The sequence below is a fragment of the Aspergillus foveolatus genome (assembly GCF_047715535.1).
Source record: "Aspergillus foveolatus strain CBS 279.81 unplaced genomic scaffold BDW70scaffold_56, whole genome shotgun sequence".
Classification (NCBI taxonomy): domain Eukaryota; kingdom Fungi; phylum Ascomycota; class Eurotiomycetes; order Eurotiales; family Aspergillaceae; genus Aspergillus; species Aspergillus foveolatus.
The window spans coordinates 22,240-47,660 of record NW_027396120.1 but is presented as its reverse complement, the minus strand read 5'-3'; the positions used below and the strand labels follow the sequence as shown (position 1 = coordinate 47,660).

General features: G+C 48.8%; 8 protein-coding genes across 8 annotated transcripts; 3 read left to right on the top strand and 5 right to left on the bottom strand.

Moving 5' to 3' along the window:
- Positions 1-365: 365 nt before the first annotated feature.
- Positions 366-956, top strand: BDW70DRAFT_162785 (uncharacterized protein; the record flags this gene model as incomplete). The annotated part of the gene is made up of 3 exons (XM_073741187.1): positions 366-466; positions 512-799; positions 863-956. 3 exons carry the CDS (start codon positions 366-368, stop codon positions 954-956), a joined length of 483 nt encoding a protein of 160 aa, XP_073593014.1.
- Positions 957-4,987: 4,031 nt separating this feature from the next.
- Positions 4,988-7,093, top strand: BDW70DRAFT_170488 (MBOAT, membrane-bound O-acyltransferase family-domain-containing protein; the record flags this gene model as incomplete). Its single annotated transcript, XM_073742942.1, has 7 exons — positions 4,988-5,385; positions 5,432-5,577; positions 5,832-5,916; positions 6,012-6,205; positions 6,241-6,465; positions 6,510-6,707; positions 7,026-7,093. 7 exons carry the CDS (start codon positions 4,988-4,990, stop codon positions 7,091-7,093), a joined length of 1,314 nt encoding a protein of 437 aa, XP_073593013.1.
- A 271-nt stretch (positions 7,094-7,364) lies between these two features.
- Positions 7,365-8,544, bottom strand: BDW70DRAFT_99356 (uncharacterized protein). The gene is made up of 2 exons (XM_073745364.1): positions 8,388-8,544; positions 7,365-8,300 (listed from the first exon to the last, which is right to left on the bottom strand). Exon 2 carries the CDS (start codon positions 8,160-8,162, stop codon positions 7,422-7,424), a length of 741 nt encoding a protein of 246 aa, XP_073593012.1. The 5' UTR covers positions 8,163-8,300; positions 8,388-8,544; the 3' UTR covers positions 7,365-7,421.
- Positions 8,545-8,981: 437 nt separating this feature from the next.
- Positions 8,982-10,314, bottom strand: BDW70DRAFT_170486 (NAD(P)-dependent alcohol dehydrogenase; the record flags this gene model as incomplete). The annotated part of the gene is made up of 3 exons (XM_073742941.1): positions 9,423-10,314; positions 9,238-9,391; positions 8,982-9,062 (listed from the first exon to the last, which is right to left on the bottom strand). The coding sequence occupies exons 1-3, from the start codon at positions 10,262-10,264 to the stop codon at positions 8,982-8,984; spliced, it is 1,077 nt and encodes a 358-aa protein (XP_073593011.1). The 5' UTR covers positions 10,265-10,314.
- A 1,570-nt stretch (positions 10,315-11,884) lies between these two features.
- On the bottom strand, positions 11,885-14,056 carry BDW70DRAFT_162781 (threonine/serine exporter family protein; the record flags this gene model as incomplete). The annotated part of the gene is made up of 1 exon (XM_073741186.1): positions 11,885-14,056. One exon carries the CDS (start codon positions 14,054-14,056, stop codon positions 11,885-11,887), a length of 2,172 nt encoding a protein of 723 aa, XP_073593010.1.
- A 3,493-nt stretch (positions 14,057-17,549) lies between these two features.
- Positions 17,550-19,978, bottom strand: BDW70DRAFT_170481 (general substrate transporter; the record flags this gene model as incomplete). Its single annotated transcript, XM_073742940.1, has 3 exons — positions 17,550-18,992; positions 19,059-19,400; positions 19,966-19,978. 3 exons carry the CDS (start codon positions 19,976-19,978, stop codon positions 17,692-17,694), a joined length of 1,656 nt encoding a protein of 551 aa, XP_073593009.1. The 3' UTR covers positions 17,550-17,691.
- A 1,852-nt stretch (positions 19,979-21,830) lies between these two features.
- Positions 21,831-22,474, bottom strand: BDW70DRAFT_142145 (uncharacterized protein). The gene has a single exon (XM_073737879.1). It carries the CDS (start codon positions 22,412-22,414, stop codon positions 22,139-22,141), a length of 276 nt encoding a protein of 91 aa, XP_073593008.1. The 5' UTR covers positions 22,415-22,474; the 3' UTR covers positions 21,831-22,138.
- Positions 22,475-22,684: 210 nt separating this feature from the next.
- BDW70DRAFT_142142 (putative penicillin-binding protein) lies at positions 22,685-25,067 on the top strand. The gene is made up of 4 exons (XM_073737878.1): positions 22,685-22,939; positions 22,997-23,973; positions 24,050-24,544; positions 24,615-25,067. Exons 1-3 carry the CDS (start codon positions 22,706-22,708, stop codon positions 24,495-24,497), a joined length of 1,659 nt encoding a protein of 552 aa, XP_073593007.1. The 5' UTR covers positions 22,685-22,705; the 3' UTR covers positions 24,498-24,544; positions 24,615-25,067.
- The last annotated feature ends 354 nt before the right edge of the window (positions 25,068-25,421 follow it).

Below are 25,421 nucleotides of genomic sequence, written 5' to 3'. Positions count from 1 at the left end.
GAGTATTATTTCCTGGTCTGTGTGGGAAAGATAGGTTGTATTTCCACCACTACCTTCCACGATGTCTTGGGGAGCCGTCCGCAGGAGCCGCCTGAATATTCTCAAGGTGTACTAGGAGAACTTCATACCCATGCGTAACATAGAGCTGAAGACGAGTTGTAGAACGGCTGGAACGTGGCGGGTTACTAGTAAACGTTGTGTTTTAGCATTTAGAGTATCCGAGCCCAGTTCTGAGGTGGAATGTGGGTGTAATTGCGACGTCATTGTTACGAGATATGCGGAAACCGACAACTGCCTATATACTGTCTGCTTTATTTCCAGCCGCGTCATTAGAATAATTGCAAAAAGTCCATACGGTCGATAAAATGTCCCGTCGCACTACAATCCCTGAGCAACCGGCCCGCCCCGTCTCGCTGGGAAGCTGCATCCTCTATGGTTGCGGAGCGGGACTTCTAGGCGTCGCTGCGTAAGACCTGCCGAGCTCGCACGAGACAACAAACTAATCATGTAGGATGACCATCGGAGAAAAGATTGAACAATTCTTCACCGGACGCCCAAGCTCCTATGTTCCGGGCCACACTCTAGAGCGGCTCTTGTCGCTCCCCGTTCGACCTGATTCCGAACGTTTTGGACTAAACATGGCGATGCACTACGGACAGGGAGCAGCCGCGGCAATAATTAGAGCGCTTATGAGCGCGAATGGGATTCGCGGGCCGTTTTCAGATTTCATGTTCATATCTGTCAGGTTACTGATTGATCAGACGTTGGAGAATTGGACTGGTGTTGGAGCACTGCCTTGGTGAGTTTATCGGATCTTTGCGATGAAAGTGCCGCTGGAGGTATATGCTGATAGGCAATACAGGACATGGCCTGTCAACGAGCAGGTCATTGATATACTGCACAAGGCGGTCTTTGCGTTCGTCACAGGATATTTCACGGATAGATGGATTCAGTGACCTTGGCTAGCCAAATACGGTATGCGGCAATATTGTATCCTTTAACGGGCGTATTTCGTACGTCATGTTATTAACCTGGGTGTAAAATAGGGTCCTAGACTTGATTAAAGAGGAGTTACATATTATGTGGCATCAGAAACGTTGCAGATAGTAGTTCAATTGCCGAACAGTACGACGACTATTTATGGGACGACCTCGATCAGCTTCCAGCAGCGGGCTCCCTCAAGGTACAGGACAAGGAGTGTGGTCATGTTAGCTAATTCTTTAGAGGCTATTGGTCACTCTATGCTGTTCTAACTCATCGACTGCAGGGATTCATCTAAACTTGTTCAGTGCCAGTCTCGCAACGTTCGTACATCTGTGTGATAAGTACTGCCAGTTGTGAAATCGTACAGTGCCATATAGATGGCACTCAATGCCAGGTCTTAAGGAGAATGTCTTAAAACCTCGGTTAAAGAACCGGGGAAGTGGAATCTGCTTTGGGACATATCAATTCCGGAATATGACAGTTCGTCTGGAGAGGATTGGGTAATATACAACTCAAAATTGTAACCGTGACACATATTCTGTGTGATTTATCTAGTCAAGTTTGCAAAGAGCTCCCGTGCACTAGCCTCGGATAGGGCAGAAGCCTTCATTGATCCGTGGCAATATGTAACCACGGAGCTCTCTTCGCAGTGAAATGCAGATATCCCTGAGAATATCTGCAGATTCATACCACCAATTAAGAAGGTATTTCCCACGTTTGTGCTCACACTCGTTACCTAATGTAGTTGTTATCGTCGCTCATACACAGTACTTCTGCAATAACTCGGCTGTTATAAGCACATTGTTCTTTGAGTGCAAGGAACGATGGGAGCTTGCATCACAGTTTGCATCACAATGGAATCCGCGCTCATCCTATTTATGAAACTGGCTTACGGACAGAGGTTGAACGCCAGGTAGCAATTAGCATTCGTGCATTCCCACCTTTGCTGATCGTTGGCCATCTAGATTAGTCCTTCACATGCGCACATTTTGAGTAAGTCCAGGCAGCAACATTAATTGTGGCTGTGCAATATGCCAATGTTCGAGGTAATAGCTTAGGTACAGTAGCCAATGCCTAATCAATCACTTCAATGGAGCGGATACTGGCTATTTTAGAGCCGGTTGAGGTATGCAGATCGCTAAGGCAACTAAGGTGGTTGAGCCGGCAGAGTTGCTCACCCTGTCTATCGTGCACACCCCAATCTCACCCTAGTCGCGCGATGATATAACCTCATCCACTAGCTTACTTATATACACTCTGCACTTTATCTTATTTATAATCAGAAATATACTCGCACATATGACCAAAGCGCGTGGAGAATGGGGCTCCCTGTCCACTAAGCCGTAGTTTAAGCAACAGTTTCAACGCACTGATTGATGGGTATTCCTGGCAGACAGCATAGGTGCAAATATGTGTCATCTAAGAGTTGGTCATGTCAAATTGGGAGGCTTTGGGAACCAGGAGGTGGTTGGAGGAGATAAATGCAATTGGGATCTCACCTCAGAACTTTAGGTTATCGTAATGAGACTAGGCCAAAAGAGCGGAGATATCGGTCCGGGAAAAAATCCCCTCCCCTTAACTCCTTTAAAAATAGTATATTTTCTTTTCTCGCTCTATGCTCCGCGTCCTTACTCTCTTTCTTTGTCACCAAATCCCGGAGATTTCTCGGCGGATCTACAGGCTGGAACGCCCCTCGTACGCCAAGCAGACTGACCAGTTATACGGGGCCAGTGGCGTGCATGGATAATAGGCTACATTACTATCATTCTTCCCAGAGTGGAACTTGTCGACCTCGTGGCAAATCGCAGTGCCAGAATAAGTAGTCGCCTGGTCGGACAGGCGGGATGCCGGTGAGCGATTTCTCCATTGTGCAGACGTGGGTGGAAGGCAGAAGTCGAGTAAAAAAGGGATGTTTGAGGAGAAGGCGCTGTGAAAGGTAGGGAAGGATACTTTGTATTCTTCATTGTCGACGAAGAGAGGGCGGAGCATGCAGTGGGCGGTTATCCGTCCCCTGTGGGAAGACAATTAATATTGGACTGAAACTGGTATGGCTGGGGAAGGGAAGTGAGTAGTGGCCTAGATACCTGTGTCGGAATGGCGGAAACTTAGCTAGCCTGCATGGTTCGCCAGCAGGAGCAGTTCGCTTCAGCACCGTGAATTTGCAGGTCTCCTATGAACCTGTAGCCTGCCCAACAGGCGTCAAAGTTCCCCGATTCTCAGTTGAAGATTCTTTGGTAGTTTTTGCAGTAGTTCGCGTGTTCCCATTGTCCAACAGACCCTGAGTCGAGATGAGGGCTAAGGGTGTATTCCTGCTCTATTAGGGTATGTTATTATTAGCCCTAACAACCAAACCCCAGATGAAGAGGCAAGCTCCACTCATCCTTAGAAGGATACCGAACACGAGAACGATCCGGGTAAACGACTTAGGTGTCCGAATCAATTGGCAGGGCCGGGTCAGAGACATGCTACAGCTTGTTTATCGCCGTCATGACCTTCCATACATTGGGTTGGCTACGGTTCTGAGCTTTGAATTTCTTAAACTACGCGTTGATATCCGATAAATGACTGATAACCCGAGAGATGACATATATGATCAAGTGTTTGGCGCTCAATATTACCGCATACGATAAGCAAAACCAATCTAGGAACCATTGACAAAGCCCTTTTAATGAGACTGAGCAGTGCATATGTGCACCAGCACTATTGACTATGTATCCAACAGTGCCCCCGTGTGGCCTTAAGTTGGATTATCACCAGGCCAGAGTATTTTTTGCGAAGAGGAGCCGATGCCTATTCAATACGATGGCCTTTCTGAGCTCCAGTGCAGATGATAAGGTCTTTCAGGACAAGAGCTCCAAACAAAAAGTTTAGCCACAAGGATAACTGCTATATCCCTTGACTCTTTCTGCTCCAGACCCATTCCCACCCCAGCAACCCACGGAAGGCACATGAGATGCTCCTAGGAGCTGTCTACCGCTGGGAACTACAAGGTCTCACGGTACCCGCTTCTCCATTTCTCAGGTCATTATTCAATAACACGCACTCGTGCTGCCGCCACCCAAATCGAGACTCATCTATTCCTCCTTCTGCCACTACCGATATTATACTATATCCTGCGCAGATACCTACGTCATCGATTCATTGATCTTGCATTTAGGGAGGACGGCGTAACAGAGTCTTTGCGCACCATTTATCCATGAGTGAGTTTTCATTTATTGGCGACCACAGGAAGCCCCTTCCATGCTTTCCATTATAGCAGCAGAGGAGGGGCAGTGAGAGCTTAAGATGCGCCAGATATTGATCTTTGCTATACTAGCTCTTTCATGTGATCCACACCAGCATAATAGTGGCATTATAGTGCCAAGCTGAATTGTTTGAAATTACACAACACGTCCCAGTTTGATAAGCAGTCCAGCGTACTTGCCTACTAACTATAAAAGCATTGGTATAATCCGCCCAGGGCCTGGAAAATACACTGGTAAACAATAACGCGACACCCCCCTACTGCCATTGGACGGGTTTGGCCTCTACGCCTCAGACAGTCTTGGCCGACATTACGAATGGTTAACACGAATGCGAAGAAATGCACCCCATTAGTTTATTAGCCAAATACAGTTAGTAAGGTGGAAATGATTACGAACACAAGTAAGGACAATACTTACTCGTGCGCATTGCCAGCCAAGCAATTGGCAACTGACAACATCCCTTTTCCACGTTGGATATGGTGATTTCTACATGTCAGACTTCAAACATATTCTAGATATATTTGCTTGTCAGATCTACTGATGCGAAGTCATTGGTGTCGTTAGTATGTCAACGAGTAGATCGTCAAGTGCATTGATTATCTAAAGAACTAGGAGTAACTTCAATGAGCATCAACTATAAATACACACTGATCAAACTATCTCAATATTGATCTGATTGCATAGCGGGGTGGTGCAAACGGAGACACCTTGCACCTCGGGGTCTATGAGATATCCGACAATTGGCCGGGTATAGCACGATGCAGTGGCTGATTAATTTTATAAGGTGGCTCTACTCCCTAGAAACCCTTGATACGCGCTTCGCAAGCTCGACGACGTCGTGTCAGAGCTTCGCAAACGACTTTTCCGCGACTTTCGCTTCAAAACCAGACATACGTTCACCTTTACCTGGCACGAAGCCGTCCAAATGGTGGAAAAGCGAGTATTGCATCTATTATCTTGTCTTCGTCATCGTCGTTCCGACGATGGTGAAGCAGGTCTATGACATATCGAAACCGGGAAGCCCCGACTGGGACTCTTTCTCGAAGACATTGTCTCCAGGCTGGATCACCGGTCGTCGAATTGACAACTCTGATGCACAGTACGCTACATTTCAGGACAACCTTACTTACCTTATAAGCCTTCTAATGCACCCATTGTGTCGCAAGATTTACGGCGCATGCTGGCGGACTAGGATTTACAAGCCCCTGGATGGCGGCAAAAGTTTTTCTGATTTTTCATACCAACTTCAAGACTGCGACGCGGCTTCCCAGAAACTACGTGCCCGCCGCGACTTGGGTCTTCAATGTTGGTATCCTCTTCGCGAACGAGTTTTGCCGCGGATATTTCTGTACCCTGCTTGCTCGGGTTTTGTTGCCAGTTATTAAGACTGCGCAAGATGTTGGTGCAAAACCCGACAGCTACAGTTGCCTCATTTCTCAGTGGGAGCTGCTTTTTAAGACCTCACTATTACGCATGATCTCATTCAATCTGGACTACTACTGGGCTCAAGAAGAGGGTAGCTCGGATCCAACTGAGGTCTGTATTGAAGTTTAGGCGGGTCTCGACGATTTTCGCTGATTAAGGCTAAGGAGAAGCATAGAGCCGCTTTGCTCCTTAGTGAGCGCGATCAAGTGTCATATGGCGCCAATTTACGAGACTTTAGCCCCAAAAGTTACTTTGCCTATACGTTATACTCACCTCTTTACCTCGCCGGTCCGATCATGAGTTTCAATGACTTCGTCTTTCAATCGCGTAACCGCTGCCGGTCACAACCACCATAAGAACCTCTCTTTACGGCCTGCGCTTCCTTATCGCCCTTCTCTGTATGGAACTAATTCTACATTACTCTTACGCATTGGCGATTATCAAGAGTTCTCCTTCATGGACACGGTATACTCCCTACCAGCTCGCCATGCTTGGATATTTCAACCTGCACGCCGTCTGGCTCAAACTACTTATTCCTTGGCGTTTCTTCCGTCTATGGGCTTGGTTGATGGGCTGGACGCGCCAGAGAACATGGTCAGATGTATGTCAGACAATTACTCTACACTGACATTTTGGCGTGGCTGGCATCTAAGCATCAATAGGTGGATTGTCCGGTACATCTACGTTCCTCTCGGCGGTAACGGAGGTGGTAAGGTCAAGTCCATGGTGAATATCATGGCAGTATTCACCTGCATTGCTTTTTGGCACGATTTCAATCTTCGTCTGTTGGCATGGGGCTGGCTACCACATTGTTCATCCTGCCTGATGTGATTGCCATGTTTCTCTTTCCAAAAGGCAAGTGGAAGGATTGTCCCGAGGTGTTCAGGATATTTTGTGGCATTGGGGCAGTGGGAAGCATCCTCATGATGATGGTGGCAAGCCTCGTGGGTTTCGTAATGGGTGTCGACGATGTTAAGGAGATGGTGAAGGGCAGCTTTGTAGGCTGGTCTAATGTGGGCTTCGTCACAGCGGCTATGAAGTGCCTTTCCGTGAGTGTCACAGGCTATGGCCTGGATCTTGGTTGTCGGCCATGCCCTCAACCTGGTCCTAAATAAGGTTTCTGCAACATCAATGTACAGCCTCGGAATTGCGGCCTCGTAGGAAAAGAGACCCGTCCTCATAACTTCGGGAAAGAGATCCGTCGGCATGCAAGTCCGGGAAGTCGGAAGTCTTGACGAATGATTGGGAAAGCTTGATAAAAGGGGGGAGGAAGATATCTGCGCTTCTATCTTTTGTTTCTTTCTCTAAGCTTGTGATACTCGTTTATACAGGACAGCTAGTTGAAAACAATACTACCTACGCCCGTTACAGTGAGCGCGCAGATTATGTTTGAGCATAGGGAAGGGGAAAAGAGGAAGAGGATCAACCTTAAATTTTGATAATTATTCTATCCATCTACGCCCACAGCGTTCTAGCAAGTACAGAGCCAAGTCTGAAGATAATGGCTTCGCTCGAGTTAGATTAGGGCAAGGCCGCTTCACAGAGGCGCGACTTGGATGAAATGGCGATTGCCGGATCACTGCACGGTGGAGGCACTAATGAACACAGAGTTACGTGCTGAGATTGAGGTGAACATCTATTTTTATATCACCAAAACAGCTATTTAAGTTATTCGAGACACTGAACAGTGCATAAGTATCTTGTGCTCATATTCTATTCATAGATGATGTATCGGGTGGTTAAGTAGGCCGCTGGAAGGAACCCGCCTTACGGCCACCCGGTCCAGGCTCTCTCTACAGCTTCCTCCCACGGCTCTGTCGTAATATTATGCCGCTGCAGATTTGAAATCAGATGCATTTCCTGCGCTACAGACCCTCTGACTGGATATTCAGGTACGGGCGAATCCTGGTCAAGCGGCAACCACCGAAGCTGGAAAGCAGGTTGCACTTCTGGGTCTGACTCCTCACGCCAATCCGCCCACTTTTCCTCGCTGCATGGGTCAAACAGCACTTGACACATCTCTCGTTTGTCTGAGCTCCAATCGCGCGCAGTGCAGAGGTACAGCACGCCGTGGTATGTTTTCAAATAATCGATGTAGCTGAGGACCAGACCTGGCAACCCGAGACCAGAAGTCTCGCTCCCAGCACGAGCGGGAGTTGAAGGGCGATCACTCTCGTTCTCTATAGCGGCGATCTGAGCGCTGTAGTCGCCGCGCTGAGCCTTTTCGCCACGGTAGTGTGCAATGCAGTCTTCTACAGTAGCATTCGGCAGGAAAAACAGCTCCAACCGGACCTCAAGTGTCCCGGAAGGCCGGTTGATAGCACTAAACAAGGCTGCCGGATCCAGGTTATCCGGGGAAGGATCGGTGTGGGTGAAGTAGATGGCGAAGACATAGAGAGGAGGCAAGGGACATGACGCCCGTCCGCGGAATACAAGACGGGCAGCCTGCCCTTGGTGGTCGGTGAAGGGAAGCACATGAATTTGCATGCGTTGGATGCGATTAGCCATAATGGACGGCAAGGTTGATTGGCGTCAGTGAAGCGCTTCTACGACGGTACAGCTCCATCCAGGAGGCTAGAGGAAGATGAAATCAAGACAACACCTGCCTAAGCGGACTCGTTGTCTAAAGAGTGATTGAGTTGGCGCCTGTCCCTCATTAATTACGGAATTTCACTTATTCCAGGCACCGAGATCCGGAGGCCTAGCGGGGCAAAAGGGAAAAATCAAACTTACCTCGATGCACTAGTATAGGTATATTGCGCCAAAAAAAAATGGTAAATGTTGTGAATGCTCAGAGGGGAGAGGGCAGAAGGAAACTGTATCAACTACACGGACGTAGCCTACTAAGGATCGGATGCCATATGACGATTGATTCTCTATCTTGTTGACGATAGATCTCTTCACTCTTCCACAATCTGTCTATCTGTTGAGAGGTCAGATCCTCAGGGGTTAGAGGTCGCGCCCAAGCCACGATGTCACGTGGCGTAAGCCGGCATATACATGACATTTCCATATCAGTAAAGGTAACTTATATATGGCGCACTCGGTTTTGCGGTATAGCCACTTATCCTGGGCACTGCATAAAATACATATCAATGTTCAGGTACTGTAAACAGGGCCTGCATAGTTCGGCATGCAGCGCTAGTGGTTGCATAGGGAGGGATAAAAGCTTGCATATACTGGAAAATTCCATTACATGTCAGCACGTAATTTATGTTTATTGATTCTTCGCATTGGCCTTCTCAAGGACCAAGTGGTCCAAGCTGATTGGGCTCGCAGCAGTTTCCTCAATTTGCTACTGTGCCCCTCGGCTTAACCTCGCATGCCCTAGTCCAGTCTGCCATTGAACATCTCGTAGGCTGCAACGAATTGCTCTACCAGGCCATGTAATTGCAGCAGCACCCGGGCCTGGGAAGGTGGCAGCATAAGGTGAAGGGATAAGACTATTTAGACGCAGGAAACATTTGCATGGCTTAGTCACTTAAGCCTCAAGACTGTATCGAGTTAACGTACTTCACCACTGAACCGTCCAAACCACCGAGCCGGCCAGTCCGTATTGCATACAAATCGGCAGTTTTCGAACTGTGATGTCAATAACAGTCTTTCCTGTCGCTGATCCTGACTTGATTTTCTCAATTGCCCTAGGCATGTCGCTGAACTCGAATACAGTGTCTATCACTGTTCGAACCTTGCGAACACTCATCCAGTCTGCAATCTGCTCGAACCCTGCAAGATTGCTCTTTGCGAAATAAACCTCGAACTTGCCACGTCCCACATCCACCACCCAGAGCGGCCGGACAGATCATATTCTTGGCGATTACGTACATTGCCTCCCCTGTTATGCTTCCAGGGAGCATGACAAACCTGCCATCCCGCTTGATAAACCTATTCGCAGCTCGGTAAAGATTGGATTCTTCCCGATACGCGTCGTCGACAATTAAGTCAAAAACCCTGCCTTCGGCACTCAAGACCGATACCGGATCCTGTGTACGGTAGTCAGTCAGCATATCAGCACCGAGCTGTTTGCAGAGATCAATTTTGGCTGTTGAACATCTCACCGTTACGTGGCATCCAACGGACTTAGCAAACTGAATAGCAAACGTCCCAACACCTCCGGTACCTCCATTAATGAATACCGAGTCGCCTGCTTTGCAGTTCAAAACAATGGTTTCGTAAGCGGTGATGGCTGCTGTACCAACACCTGCAGCTTGCTCAAAATCAATACCTGGCGGCATCCGCACACACCCCTCTAATTCAGCTATTGTGAGCTCCGCCATGGTCCCGGGTAAGCTCTTATGCGTGTCTACACTGCCAAAGACGCGGTCTCCTTGTCGTATGGAAGTAACGCTGCTTCCCGTCGAGATGACTTCCCCGCTGAAGTCCATGCCGGGTAGTGGTGTTTGCTTGATCATCGGTGTGCCCGGCCAGGTCATCTCGGCAAAGATATAGTCTGCGGGATTGATACCGACGCACTTCACTCTGATAAGGAGTTCGTTGGGCCGGAGAGATTCTGATGGCCGAGGGTGGTTCTCCACTAGCTCCATCCCCATCTCCAGCGGCAGATTGCGGGATTTATGTATCCAGGCACGCATCGTGTTGTTCTTTGACATTGCGATAGTCTGTTCTATTCATGAATGTGGGAGAAGATGGGTGGTCTATGATCGATGGCACTTTTAGGCAGTCTCGTTTGCAACCTCGTCACTCATTTCTATATACTGGAAAAGGACCGTTTCGGAAGCCGATAAGATTTGGTCCGAATACGGAGACTCGGACAATAATCCGCCAAAAATCTAGGAGTGGAGACGCTATACTTGACCAATCAGACGGGCAATACAAGTCGATCTTACTTTCATGAGCTTTTACGAGTTGGTGATTAGTTAAAACCTATATCGCCAGGGCATTAACTCGGACCAAACCATACGACTTATACACACCAAGCAAAGAATTGTGGCGCGGTTCGTAAGGGCAAAACTGCGAGGATATCCATTTTCAAGAGATGTTATCCTTCATATTAGTATAGCAAATTGCATCTCCCCTTGTGGCCACCCCAAATTCCTCTGCCCCTGACCACTTCTTCCGCCTGGTCCCGGAACTCATTAGTCCTACACTACCTGTTGTTGCCATATCCAATATGCCTGGCTCGCAGGATGATGGCCCGGCCCGTGACCCAGGCAGTCAACCGTCAGACATAATGTTCAATGATATCACTAGCGTAGCTTCAGAAAATGATATGGAAATGCCAGGTGACGCTCATTCTGTACACCAGGTATACAGGATGAACCCGCTGGCTGGCTTACGCCACATGATATTGTGGCCAAGCCACGATCTCAACCCCTGGAGATATGACCCCTCAATGCATGGTATCGAGAGATTGAAGAAAAGAACTATCGCCAACAAGATAGATACTCAATCGTCATATGGCGTCCGATCCCTAGTAGGCTATGTTCGTGTAGTTGACACAGCTTCCTTCTGTCCTTTCCCCTCTGAGCATCCACAACAGAAAACAAAAACAATCATACTTCATATCTTGAACAAAACTTGCTTATTGCAACACCTGTAGAGCCATTCTGAACCATCTTCTGTTTAATCGCCAGCCTGGCCGCATAAAAACCATTGAACTCGGGCTGCCGGCATGCCATCCAAGGTCCTGAATTTACTACACCCTCAGTATACCCTTGAATGATTCGGTGATGATGACTCGTTGACTGCTTCGAGATCAAAAAAGGCCACCACGACCTAGTGTCGCTATTTGAATCGTCCTTGCTCAGGTTGCACAGGCCTGGATAGGACTTGGTGACATTCATGCTGCTTATCCAGCCATCAGGTCTCTTTGTTTATCTAGAATTGTCGCCGTTTGTCGCGACCTTAAGTGCAGATACTAATCGAGTAATGGCATTGCGAATCTAGTTGCGATGGATGATATTATAACATTCAGTGTGGTTATTGTGGTATATTTTGTCTTTTTCTTTTTATTAAGAAGACCCGGTGCAGGAAGCTGGAGGTGGTTGCGGATATTGGGGGAGGCACTTACTAGGGCGAAGGCGCAGGCTGCAATATTAGAAGGACGTCAAATGAAAGACAGGGTGTGAAGATGTTAAGAGTCTTATCAATCTATTTAAGGAGTGGTGTTCGATAGTCTGAAAGGCGTCTATTATGAGTAAAAATGATTCTAATCAAGTATAAAATACATAATCCAAAACCAATGAATTGCGCCGCAGTAGATACTTTTCCTATAAAGAGAACAGTCCACTCCTCTTCTTTCCCTGTGGATAAACAATCAGTGCACTAACAAACAAGCCAACCGTAATTCCAATTGCTGTCTGAATCATTCCATAACCCAAACTCGTCAATGAACTACCATTGGATCCGCCGGACGTATCCGCCGTCCCATTTCGCACTGCATCCGAGTACTCAATCGCCGACAGGATCGACCCCGACGATGCCAACCCGGAAGGCACCAGAGTAAAGATACCCGGAATCGTCGAGCTAACTGCGTTACCGTGCCATAGGCGACTGTATAGATTCGCCAAAAGACCGATTGTAAAGGCACCAACGGTATTTGCAACCTGGGAGGAGGAGCCCAGTCTTTGTGTACTGAAATAGTTGGTGACGTAGCCAGTTGTGCCAATAAAAACCATGACTGGTATTTGGCGGAATTTGGCTTGGTTGATTAGAGCAGCGATTAGAGAGTAGATGGCGACAAAAGGGAAGTGCTGGGTGTAGGCGCTGCCCCAGACAGACTGGCGCGCGCAGGTGGTGTCGCTGGTGGCGTTGGAATCGATGGCGCCGTAGATTGTCGTGCCTACTGTCACACCGTAGCCGAGGAAGAGGGAGTAGATGATCGTGTAAACGAGTCGAATTGAACCGGCAATCATCTGGTGGGATTGTAGTTCGAGACTGCTGGTTAACACGGAGAAACCGGGGAGAATGAGCGCGATGGAAGATTGAGTGATAGAGGCGTAGCAGAAGACAGGATCGTTGCGGCCGGGCAATCGTATACTCCCGAACGCGCGAGCGAGGAACGAGACGACGATAGCTGCGCTGACTTCGAAAACATTTGCATAGAGTGCCGAACGGGGTGCAAGAATATGTTGCATGAACCCAACGCAGCAGCCAAGGAAGAAGATTATGGGCATGTCGATGGGTCGCGCGGAAAAGGAGAACGGGCCTACAGCTGCAGAACCCAGTCCGTAGAGAAGAATCACCAGCCACTTATTATACCGCGGCTTGCGGTCCATCAGCTCTGTCAACTCTGCAATTGCGGTTTGGATGTCCACCATATCGTGAGTGACTCGCTTATAGCAATGGTGAACTGCCTCTAGCCGCCCGAGATCCAGCCCCTGGGGAACGCGAACGAGTTTAACCTCTGCCGTACGAGTGACCGGGTCGTCAAACGACATGATCATGCAGCCAGGAAGGTACATGAACTGTGCATTAATGTCCAAAACTCGCGCCGTCATCTGCATGTACTCCTCCAGTCGGTGGGTTGGAGCTCCGTAACGCATGAACGCGCGGCAGAGCTGCATGATATAACGCTGACGGAAGATGATTTCCGCGATATGAATCGTCAGCTTGACCTCCTTGCTATCTTTGTCCGTCTTCTTCTTCTTTTTCTTCTTGTCGTCAGTCTGGAGCTCGACCGGCGGCACGTCTGCCTTCGCCCAGGCGTTGGACGAGGCGATGTGGCCCATGTTCATGGAAGCTCGCACCAAGGACGCCGTCGCAGTATGATCCGACTTTTTGTACCAATGCCTTGGCTTTATCTTTGGCCGATTAGGAGGCGTCGTCGTTGACGTTGTCGACACTGGCGTGATGCCAGGCATGACAAGAGTAGCTTGGGACTCCGTCTCCGACTCGGGTGCCGAGTACAGGCTCGTCGTGCGCGAATTCTGCGCTGCATTCGACTGCAGCTGCAGCAGCGCTGCGAGCACGCCTCCTGGTAAAGAGGACGCCGCTGGCGTATGTGCAGTTGCCTCGACGTCGTCCACCGGTTTTCCGGCCACCGGTTCATTAGGAGTCGGTAAGCCCTTCATACCCTGCATCAGCCGTTCGGCCTCTGCGCGCACGGCTTGCTGGTACTGAGTGCTTGACTGCTCGGTTCCATTCTTTCGAAAAATAGCAGCCAACGCGTCGTCGTCGGTTGACCCCAGCTTCTCCGGGTCGACAAGGGAAGAGCCCAGTCCAGCTTCGTGCTCGCCCATTGGCCGACTCAGAATTTCCGCTAGGCGACTCGACTGGTCGCGAACGGTGCGAGCAGCTCCGCGCCATCGTTCACGGCTGAGGAGGGACGTACCTGTAGTGGAAAGCGCATCATTTCGAGCCTGCTCGGTTTCTTCAGTTTTTCCCTCCCCGCGGGGTTCCGGGCTGGCGGAACCGCTTGACGCAGGATTCTGAGCGCTCATTGGGTTAGCAGTTGGAGTTTGTCGTCGAGAACTCAAGAAATCAGATCTGAGCGAACCGGGGATCCCGAGATTAAATCCAACCTGACATGCAGAAGACTGACATTTGGTTCAGCGAGTTCAGGGGGCAGGGGCGGCAGAGTAGCCTCCCCACCGAGAAGCCGGAGTTTCCCCCTAATTCGAGGATTGACATCAAAATTTCTTGCGTGTCCATGTGGGTCAATCAGCCAAGATTAGAGAGATGACAAGCTTTAACACGTGTCTTCCTAAAGGCTTGACTGTCTCGTCGAATTAGGTTTGGTGTATATTAATGTGGGTCTGAGATCGTACCAGTCTTACATGCAGGGACTTGCTATGATATCAGCCTGACAATATAAATGCGGTGGCTCCAGCGGGTGGTCCAGAGGTCATTATCTGGCGGGAGAAACCCGTTAAGTCATCGAAGCGTCTTCTAAGTCCATGTGCGGACTATGCATGTGGATCGATGTATGGAACGTGCCGTTGTATGCGACGATTATATATATTGAAGGACGGAAATGCCAAATATCGATGTACTCGCTGGCTGGTTAAGGCAGTTCATATAGTGGCTGGCCGCAATCACCAACCCTGAAGATTTGACCTCTCAGTGAGGAGTATCCACGAAGGAGGCTTATCCTAAGCCGACGCTTAAGAAGATTATAGAAGAGCCAGTTGTCGAAATACATTGGCTCGTTAGTAAGCTGCTATGATTCCATGAAAAGGCGCGGCTAAGCACTGTACTAACGTTGTTCCAGGATGAACTTCTCTAGTACTGCTTAGTTGATGCGCTGGCTAACTATCCTATCCGCTTCCTATTCCCCAAAGTGCTAGCGTAAACCCACTGCGATGCATCGTGGCTGCGGAATAAATACAGGGTAGTGAGACAATAAAATTAATAGTTGTGGAAGGTGAGAATTGGGCGTCCACGCGGAAATCTCTCGGATCCCGCTGATAAAAATGAAGACAGCGGACAGGTTGACGCAGGTGTGGATTGTTAGCGTCTGTAGGGTTAAAGAGAGAAGATACAATCCTTCGCCAATGATTGCTTAAGCTGCCGGCTCTGTTGTAGAGGAGATCGTATCCCGTCCGGCCAGATCACATAGGAAGAGAAGGAGACTCCGTGTTGTGTATAAGCTGTTGAGACATATTGCGGGGCGGTAAATATTTTATCGCCTGAGTTTATCGCGTTGAACTAGTCTATCAGGGATTTCACGCTAGTGCACTCGAGTGAGCCATATCTGAGCTGTCTTACAGTTCCTAGTCAAGACATTCCCCTTCATCCTCGACATATTTGGACCCATCTTCTGGGGATAGATGGTGCTGGTCCAGCCGTAGAGACGAGAAGTCCAAATTTGAGTGGCCGTTTGCTTGTGTCATCTCTGCAGACCGACTTCGCCCGTCCACATTTCCTCTTTTCTTATTGCTATTGAGGTGATGGTAGTCCCTTTGCGTTCAAGGTAGGATGCGCCAATTCGAATCTAGTCATGTCTTCTAAGCTCCATCGCTAGGGCAGGGCCAAAGAGGTGGAGATGCCTCGGAGGTGGATATGTGGTCAACCCTCTGCTGCTTAGGAGAGCCATGATCCTAGGTATCAGTACTTACAGGATCCCACTACTTAAAGATGATACCTCTGTAGGCTCAAGAGTAAGAAAACAGTCAAACGGAATAACCTGCTCGTGCTACGCTTCAAGGTTGCACGGCATGGACCAATAATGAGACTCCTGTAGCCGTCCACATTTCAAACAAGTTGTCACTTTGGCAGCTGCAGGGCGGACCCCTGACAGTCACCTCGTGTTCTTGACTTCTCCCAATTCTGATCTCTGACAGAAACTAATCCAGCCATTTTCCATCCTCTGAGCTTGTGCTGCCATGGGATTCAGAGAGCTTGTAGTGGTGATCCTGCTCACTAGCCACGCATCCTCTACCTGTTACTACCGTGACGGCACAATTGCTAGAGGTGACAAGCCATGCCCAAAATCCAACATTTGCTGCGCATCTGGCGATACATGCATGGACAATTTGCTGTGTCGCGACAAACACAATTTCGCCAATAAATCCGCTGTGACCTTTCCTGGCGGTGTATATAACTTCACTGATCTTTACCACACAAGTTCCTGCCAGAGTCAATCCTATGATGGATGCTCGATCCAATGCACCACATATACACAAATCATTGGCTTTCTTGTCCTTTCAGACAGTATTATCATTCTAACACCTATTCCTTATTCCTTAGATGATTCTTACTCAGGCGGATACATTTGGGCGTGCAATAGCGCATTGACAAACTACTGCTGCCACTCTGGCACCTTGAACCTCAGCCAGTACGATTGCTGTCAAAATGGCACGTTCAGTCTTGTTTCACCCAGTCAAAGCAAATCAACGACAGCCGCAACCATAAGCACAACCACGACAACCAGTTCTTCAACGCCATCCATTTCGACTAGCGATGACTCCTTTTCGGCGACCGCAACAAATACCATTGAGCCAGATCCATCCAGTTCACTCTCGACAGGTGCAAAGGCAGGAATTGGCGTAGGACTGGCGACGGCGGCAATCGTAGCCATCGGCTTGGTTGTTCTGGTCTGCGCTCGGAGGAAGAAGGAAAAGGCTAGGACGAGCGAGAAAGCATTAACTGAATTGCCTTCCGATCTTTCCAATAGACAAGGGATGAATGATACTACTCGCCCGTCGGAATCAGTTTTGGGACAAGGTGTTCACAGAGTGTATGAACTTGGTTCCTGAGACCGACAAGAGACGCGTTCTTCGTTGTCGCTTGTTTATTTGAGATACGATGGCATAGAAATCAATTCTAATCCCAGGATCTAATATAACAAATCTTCCAGTGCAGTCGTGCATCAACGCTTCTATATATGGTTCCGTGCAAGATTTCTAGTAAGATTTCTAGTTCATGGGATTTCTTTACTTTCCTGGCGGGGCGTTATCCACCGGGCAGAGGGAGAGGGAAAGGGAGACCACTAGTGCAGTGACGGGACAAATAAAGATGAAATGAATGTGTGGCAAGCTGAACAGAGACCAAATTCAGCCGTCGCAGCATGACTCACTGCGATTGGGTTCTGGATCATTTATTCCGCACCGGCGATGGAGAAAGATCGCTTTGCGTCCCTATGCTCTAGGGTGTAGGGAAACCTTCCTCTAGTTCCGCCTAAACCCACATACGAGCGCAAGATAGCTATATATACTTCCGCCCTCGTCGACAGGGCGCGTGGTTTCCGGCTCGTGAGGAAAGCGAACAGGCTCCGTATCAAGATAGCAAACGAGATCAGCATAATTATACCGGGGTAGATCCAAAGAGAGTACTACGGAAGATAATTTGCGCAAATACCTGATTGCGCCGTCGTAGTCGGTCTAGATTTGCTCATGATGGTATTGAGTTTAGCCTTGACACACTCCGGATTAGGGATTGTTTTATCCTAAAGTGCGCCCTCTCATTATTGGTGTCTACGTAAGTTTGGGAAAATATGAATTGCTCGGAATATCCCATATTAAACCGTATTAGGCCTGGACACTAGACCAACTAGTCTGAAGAATTGTAGACAATCGAAGACTTATGGCACTACCAATCCAATAATAACTCCGTAGCTCATCGATGCGTTACTGGTTCACTGCTTTTCTTGTTCCTGCGTCGCCGCTCCGCGCACGAGGCCTTCCTGGGACGGAGAGGGCCCGACGACATACACATCAACGGGCGTGGAGGCGAATTTGCGCGCGGGGACTTTGGTCGCAAACAGAATGTCGAGTTCGGCGTACGTACGGCCCTTTGGTTCAGGTAGGCGGAAAAAAGCCCAGATAAAGACAAGTAGGGCAGTGCCACCCCAGAAGAAGCCGGTCTTACCGGACGCGTTCCATGCAGTGGGGTTCATGAAATACGGCTCGAGAACCTGCGACACGACATTCACCACCTGATACGCCGTGCGCGCCAGACAAACAGTCAATGGACGCAGACGCACCGATGATATCTCCGAGACGATGGAATAGGTGACGGGGCCGAGGGTCATGGAGTAAACAAATAGCCAGAGGAAGCAGAATGCGGCCTGAGCCCACATGGCGCTTGTTGTGTCTGACGATACGTTGATGATGCCGATGAGCATGAGGAAAGTGCACAGGATGGCCATGCCCCAAACGTAGAGTGTCCTTCGCCCCAGGTAGGTGATGAGCCACCAGGACAGGATAACGCCCACCAGAGCGACGCCCGTGCACCCGACGCCGAGCTGAAAGGCCTTGCTCGAGTTCATGCCGGCTTGCTCGAAGAAATAGGTTGGCGAGTAAGCGAAGCTGCTGCCGGATAGGATCTGGCCGAAGAAGGCGACGCAGCAGATTTCCGTGCGGCGGAGATCAACGCCCTTGAAGCACTCCAGGTAGCTCGTGCCTGCTTCAATCTCCGCTTCCAGTTTGATTGTGTGCACCATCATGGCAAGCTGCCCATTGATCTGCTCCTCTGTCTTGTTTCCACCTAGTCGGCGGATACTGCGCTTCGCGTCTTCCAGGCGACCTTTGCGGACCAGGTACCAGGGACTCTCAGGCGCCAGCCAGCATATCACCATTAGCGGCACAGGCCAGATCCACTGGAGAGCGAAGGGGATCCTGTAGCCCCAGTCGTCAGATCGATCCTGAAGCCCATATAGCACGCCCATAGCAATGAGCTGGCCGATTGCCCAGCACATATTGACATAGGTTGTGAGGTACCCGCGCAGATTGGTCGGGCATACCTCGGATGCGTACGCAGGGCCGATTGTTGCAAAAACTCCCCACGAGAGACCGCAGAGAATCTCACCCACGAGCAGCACAGCAGTTGTGTTCGCGAAGAAGACAATGAAGATGAATGCGGTCAAGAAGGCAAGGGCCACGAGCATGACCATCCGGTAGCCGAATCGCGATGCCGCGTATCCATTAATGATACCACCTAATAAAGAGATTGTATCAACAGCTGCTCTTCCTCTTTGCCTTTACTTTCTTGTTCGAGTCTTACCAAAGATACAACCAACCGTGCTTGCCATATTCAATCCCGTCTGCCAAGGGGCAGACACCTGCCAACCAATATCTCCGCCGTAATCCTGGCCGAACTTCTTCTGGAATGTCGGGTAGCCAAAGAAGTTGCCCATTAAGATGGTGTCGTAGCCTTCCATGATGATGGACATTGAGATCAAGACAGACCAGGCCACGGCCTTGCGATTGTCTCGGAGTGCGCTCCACAGTGTTTGCGCGTGCTCCTCGTCGGTTGCCTGCTTCGCCTCAACGATCGCCCCAGCGCCCAGCGTATCTTCCACATGGTGCGCAGCCGTTTTCTCCAGCGCAATCTCAGTCTGCGCAGCTTGGTCAGCCATTCCGAGCGCAAGATTGATAAGAGGTCCGCTAGTTCTGGCAGACTCCTGGGGCCATTTCACGGCTGGAATATGGACTTTTATGTTCTGTGCGACTGGCATGGGCTCAGCGTTTTATCAAAGCTCGACAACGGTAATGGTATTATTGATTGGATTAAAGAGTCAGCTTGAGCTCGGATAAATTCGGCTGCCATGTGCTATTGCGTATTGGACAGATAGGCTAGCAGGAAAGTGAAAATAGCCCCGAATGTAAGGCTGGCGATGTGCTTATTTTACACCTATCAGTGATGAGGAAGTGCGGACGGTCAAAACAATCATGGCCTAAGCCGGGGAGCGTTATCTGAGTTCAGCCTGGGGAACCGACTGGTATTCTGAGCCCCGCATGCTAGGAATTGGGCGCCGGGGTATGAAATTAGCCCTATCCCAACACGAAGCAACTAGGACGCCGAGTATTCTCCAGCCCCAAAAATATTGATGATCGGCCGAATTGCAGATTTCAAATAGGCACAAATTGTATCGAAAGGGCTGACTTGCCATCTACCATTTATTTAATACTAGAATAGCACATGGTGAGGTATAAGCTATTGAGCTGAGAAAACCGGGTGCTTGGGGTGAGCTTGACAAAGCTTAGAGCGCCAACCTTGGAAGTAAGCGCTCCGTGTCGGATTGGGAAATTTACCGTGAGGCGCCAGCCACGTTACCAGAACTAGTATTTTAGTTAACTCTAGCTGCGCATTATGGCAATACCGCGGTCAAATTTCGCTGCTATGTTCTGGTCTCCGGCATATTAGCCTAATGGTAGCGATCCTGCTCTTGTCAATTCCAGTGCAATATATTCCCATCGTCTGGGAAGATCGGCCCATTCTTTCCAATCAAGCGCCGTCTGTTCAGCGCCCCCAATAAGAGTTGTGGCCAACATATAAGACACTACCATTTGTGGGAGTTCTCCACTTACAACGGAGTGGCGGCTTATTGGAAATCGATCAGTAGGAGACTTTAATAGGTTCGTTCAGAGATTCTAGTTACGTGACGGTTCGGAAGCCTCTGTATGGCCACCAGCGCTGCTTGGTATGCCCTCCAAGCAATGCCATCGTATTCGGCTCAGTGGTCCAGATTCCAATAGGAGATAACTGCCGATTGAGGTCATAAATCAGAATGAACCGACGGAATGGCGCCACTTCCTTGCGTATCGTACATTTTGGCCATGGTCGGATTGAGTCTGCGGAATGGGGCCGATATCCTGGAATATCGCACATCTTGGCCGTCGAGATGAGTGTTGCCGACGATCCGGCGCGATAACGCCGCCTAGTGCTGGCGTTAGTTTATGACACACGGTGTAGTACAAGGTCTGCATTCTCGAGAAAGGGCAAGTCTCTTGCCATAGTGCTTGAAAAGGAGACCCTTAGTATATAAATCGTCAAAAAAAGGCAAAAGAACTGGCTTATAGGAATAAACGAGCCTAGATAAATATAAAGATGTTAGAGTGTCTATATTTTATATACCTAGTCATACGATATCAAGGACAGGAATACGAGGTCTTTTCGCATCCTCAACCAGTACAAGTTAGATAAAAAGTTAGAGTACAGGGGCTGGAACATATTAGCATCGAAGACAAAATCTTCAAGAAATAGCATAATCACTTATTATCCTGATAGGTTCCAAGTAGCATAATGAAGAATGCCTTGGCCTGGAACGCTGTATTCTTTAATAGCTGATGGAGTAATTGCTTTTCTTTTACTGCTAACAGGATATTAGGGATAGTTCTATTGAAAATATACACAATGACTAAGATTGAAACAATAGGCTTGAATGCTGCGCAGAAGAGGAAACAGTTTCATTAAACAGAGCCTGCCCGTGCGGGAATCAAAGAGTGGTGTGGAAGGGAAGATAGCAAGTAGGATGACGAGACTATATCTACTTCGTTTACTTTGCATTTCTACTGGTTCAGCCTTGGGTGCACTTAGTTTCTGAGTCAACTGTTCCTGGCTAGGCGATGGGGTAATAATTTTCTCAATAGTTGATGGATGCAGGTAACAAGCTCCGTTGGCAATGCTTAAGGCTTCAATAGACGGAGTCTGGGACATAAACCCTCATAAGAAGTCAGATAGTTATTTTTAAAGCTTCACCTCTCGTGTTGCCATACCCATGAGCCTGGCTCGCAGGATGATGGCCCGGCCCGTCACCCAGGAGGTCTGCCCTAGGCCTTAATATTTAATGATATCATTGGCGTAGCTTTAGACAATAACAATTAATCATACTTCATACATCGAACGGACATTGCTCATTGCAATATCTCTCCTGACAACCAAGAATCAAGCTCTGGTGGCCTCCGGCCACTACCCTTAGGTGAGGGTGCATCATGAGTTAAATCGATGCTCTACGTTCTCTAGGTTTATATCACATCGAGAAACTCCGTTACACATAGACTGAAAGCTTCAATGTTCTTGATTTTTCTCTCCTTCTTTCGATACAAGAATATGCGGCTCTTGCTGTAGGTCGGCAGGTAGATTTCTAGTCTAACTTTCATAACAATTACTTCGTGGAGGTGAGAATACTTGACTGAAAATGTCTAGATCGGTGTCCTATTTCTTGATTCCTGCACTCGAAAGCGTTCAACTGTGTTTTGCCGTGTGCCTGAAAAGTTCGCATACCTGGAAACGTAAAGATGTGTTTGGGATCTCCGTTCATGGGATTTTTGATTGGGAGTGTCTCGGAGAGATGTGGAACGTTAATCCCAGGATTCCATATTGAAGGGCTCCATTCTAGCGCTTAGGAGAAGGGAGAGTATTGAGGAAGTTGATGTTGAACATTGTCTGACAGCCTGTACCTTGATCTCGATCTCGAGTGGAGCGATCCACGCGACGGTATTTACGTTCGGGTCGACGGTAGGCATAGTAGGGCTCAGGTCGTCGGTGAGCCGACCAATCACAGGGCGTGAAAACAAGAGAGCAGGTCTGGAGAGAGAGGGATAGATATCGAGTGGTTTGCGCGGAAGAAAAGGCATATATTTTATCAAGTTTCTAAATATAAGTGGTCTGTAAATCGAAAAAGATCATTGATAAGCTTAGAAGACTGAGGAGAAAGGGTTTGAAGCTTCTTCTCGCATTCACTTGCTAATGTTATACGTGGCGCTGGTGCCTAAGTGGCAGCTACCTGTAAAAGTACCCCTGCAAAACCTAAACAGCAATTATAGCATAGTAAGCGCTAAAATTCACGGCGGCCTTAAATTGACCGTTTTCGTTCTCGTTCCCGAGTATTTGCGGCTGAAATCTCTTATCAGTCCAACATCGTTGTTATGATGCTCTACAGCGTCCTCAGTGTAACTGCCTTAGCACGGGCATCCTGCTTAGCCCTAAGCGATGAGCCGTATGAGCAGGTATCTTTGGGACACCCATTTTACAAGAGCGAGGATGTTAATGACAATCCTCTTACCGACGCTTTCGACGAGAAAGTTGCGCATGTCCTCAAGCACTACCACGTTCCAGGCCTTGCTGTCTCCGTCGTCCGAAATGGGAAGACTTATGCCAAAGTACCCTTCCCATTCAGCCATACGTCCACCGTAAAAAGGGAATACTAAAAAAAATAGGGCTACGGCCTCGCAAACACTACGACATCGACCCCTGTAACGCCCGACACCCTCTTCTTCGCAGGAAGCACAACAAAAGCACACACAGCGGCCGCGGTCTCCCTCCTCGTCGCAAACAATACCCACTACCCGCACATCCAATGGAACACACCTCTGCACACGCTCCTCCCCGAATTCATCCTCTCAGACCCCTATGCCACAACTCACCTCACCCTAACCGACATTCTATCGCACCGCTCAGGCCTGCCGCGACACGACACGGTCCTCTTCGAACAGGATCTCACTCTCCCAGCCGTCGTGGAAAAATTGAAATACCTGCCATTGACAGAGGAGATCAGAACAAAGTTCCAGTACTGTAACCTAATGTACTCTGTTGCGGCACACCTAGTCGAGAAGATAACGAACCAACCACTTTACGACTTCCTGAAAGAGAACCTATGGAGCCCGCTGAATATGCACTCGACGTACCTCGACACTGCGCCCGCGCTCGCGGACAGGAGGGAGATCAGCGAGGGGTATTTCTTCAATCCTTCCACGAATCAAACGGTCGCGACAAACCTGGAGTTTTCACCCGTTCTTCGAGGCGCGGCGAATATTCTTACGTCGGTAAACGATTATGCAAGTTGGGTATCTGCACTCCTTGTGCGCGCACCTCCCCTTTCTGAAGAGGGGTACGCGGCGCTCTTTGGCGCGCATTCGATCGTTGCGCCGTCGGTCAATCCACCATTCTCGGCGCCGGATTTATATGGTTTGGGATGGTTTCAGCAGAACTATAGAGGTTTGCAAATTATACAGCATAGCGGGGACCAGGTAGGGTTTGGGGCTTTTGTGGTTTTGCTTCCCGAGGAACAGACGGGGTTGACGCTTTTGGGAAATGAGATGATAGGGATGGATCAAGCAAGTTTTATTCTTGCTTTTGAAATTATCGATTGGCTACTCGGGATTAAACAGGAAGAGAGGCCTAATTGGGAGAAAATGTATGAATCCTTTCGTTCCTCCTCTTCTTTTTTCCCCTAAGCAGGTTGGAAAGTGCGGCTAACTAATATCTTACAGAATTGAAACACAACTCGCCGGCTTGAAAGTCTCAAATAAGTCTCTCGCAGCCTTGTACCCGGATATTCCAGATAGGGATTCCCTTCTCCCCCATCCTCTCGCGCTAGACGCCTACTCGGGCCACTACACACATCCCGCATACCCAAAGCTGAAGATAACAACGGACTGCCCAGATCGTGACGTCCTCAAGAATCCAGAGAGATGGACAGGTGCCAGACTATGCGCCTCTTTTGAGTCCACGTCCGGGCCAAAATCTGTAGATCTCACGCTGGATCTATTCCACGTGACCGGGACGTACTGGACGCTTGTTTCGAGCAAAGCCGGTATCGACACGGGGGCGAGGGTCGAGTTTCGTATAGGGGCTGAGGGGAGAGTGACAGAGATCGGAGTAGAGTTTGACGATATGATGCAGAAGAAGGAACAGAAGATTTGGTTAGTGCGGGTTTGATTTGTTGGGCATTAAATATGATGAAAGCTTCTCAGCTGCGCGTGTTTGTATGTGGCCCACAGTGACAAATAAGTGTTAAACACATGCATTGACTAAGTACATGTTATTCTACGCTAGCATATTCTCCTTCGTTTGGCTCGTCCTCGCTAGGCGCGTCTCCCGGTTAAGCGGCTTAATACCTCAATTCCCCGACATGGCGTGCCATCGTGCGCTAGGCATATTATTCGTGGAAGCCGTTTCTGTCTCAACTGTCACCATCTCGCTTTCCTAGTATCTGAACACCTTATCATAGGCGCCCAGTTGCCCAGGCCGCGCCTGGTTGACTGTGCCTTTGCCTTGAGGTAAATTGTTGCTTCATGCTGCGTGACAGGTCTTTTATGTCACTTCGTACACGTTCAGGTAGCTTGATCGGGGAATGTACTGCGCACGCTTGTGTGTGTTAACCTAGGCTCATCCTTTGACAGGAAGGCTGTCCCACATATCTGAGGGGCGTACTAGAAATGCGGCTCGATTTCAAGTGTTTACCGCAGAGATACACTTCTGGCAAGACTCTAATAATTTCGTATCCTATCTGGTTTTTTATATATCTTTTACCCAACCACATGATCTTTCGAATTTAGAACACAGTTTAGATAATTCATAGAACTATTAAGTTTTTTTTACATTAATATAGCAGTTGGCTTTAACATACTGTGAAGGAAGACCAATGCTAAAATCACCTTGTATGTCTGACGCTGCGCACCCAACAGACCTGTTTCAGAATCGTCATGCTCCAAAGGTGCATCCAGTATATCCACTCGGCAACAGGAAATGAGGAAATCTCACGCCCAGTATGCATACAGAAGGATTGAGGCCTTCTTCACTTCCTCATCTACGCTATAGATCCTGGTAGTGAAGCAAAAAAACGAGCACCGAACAGTAGGT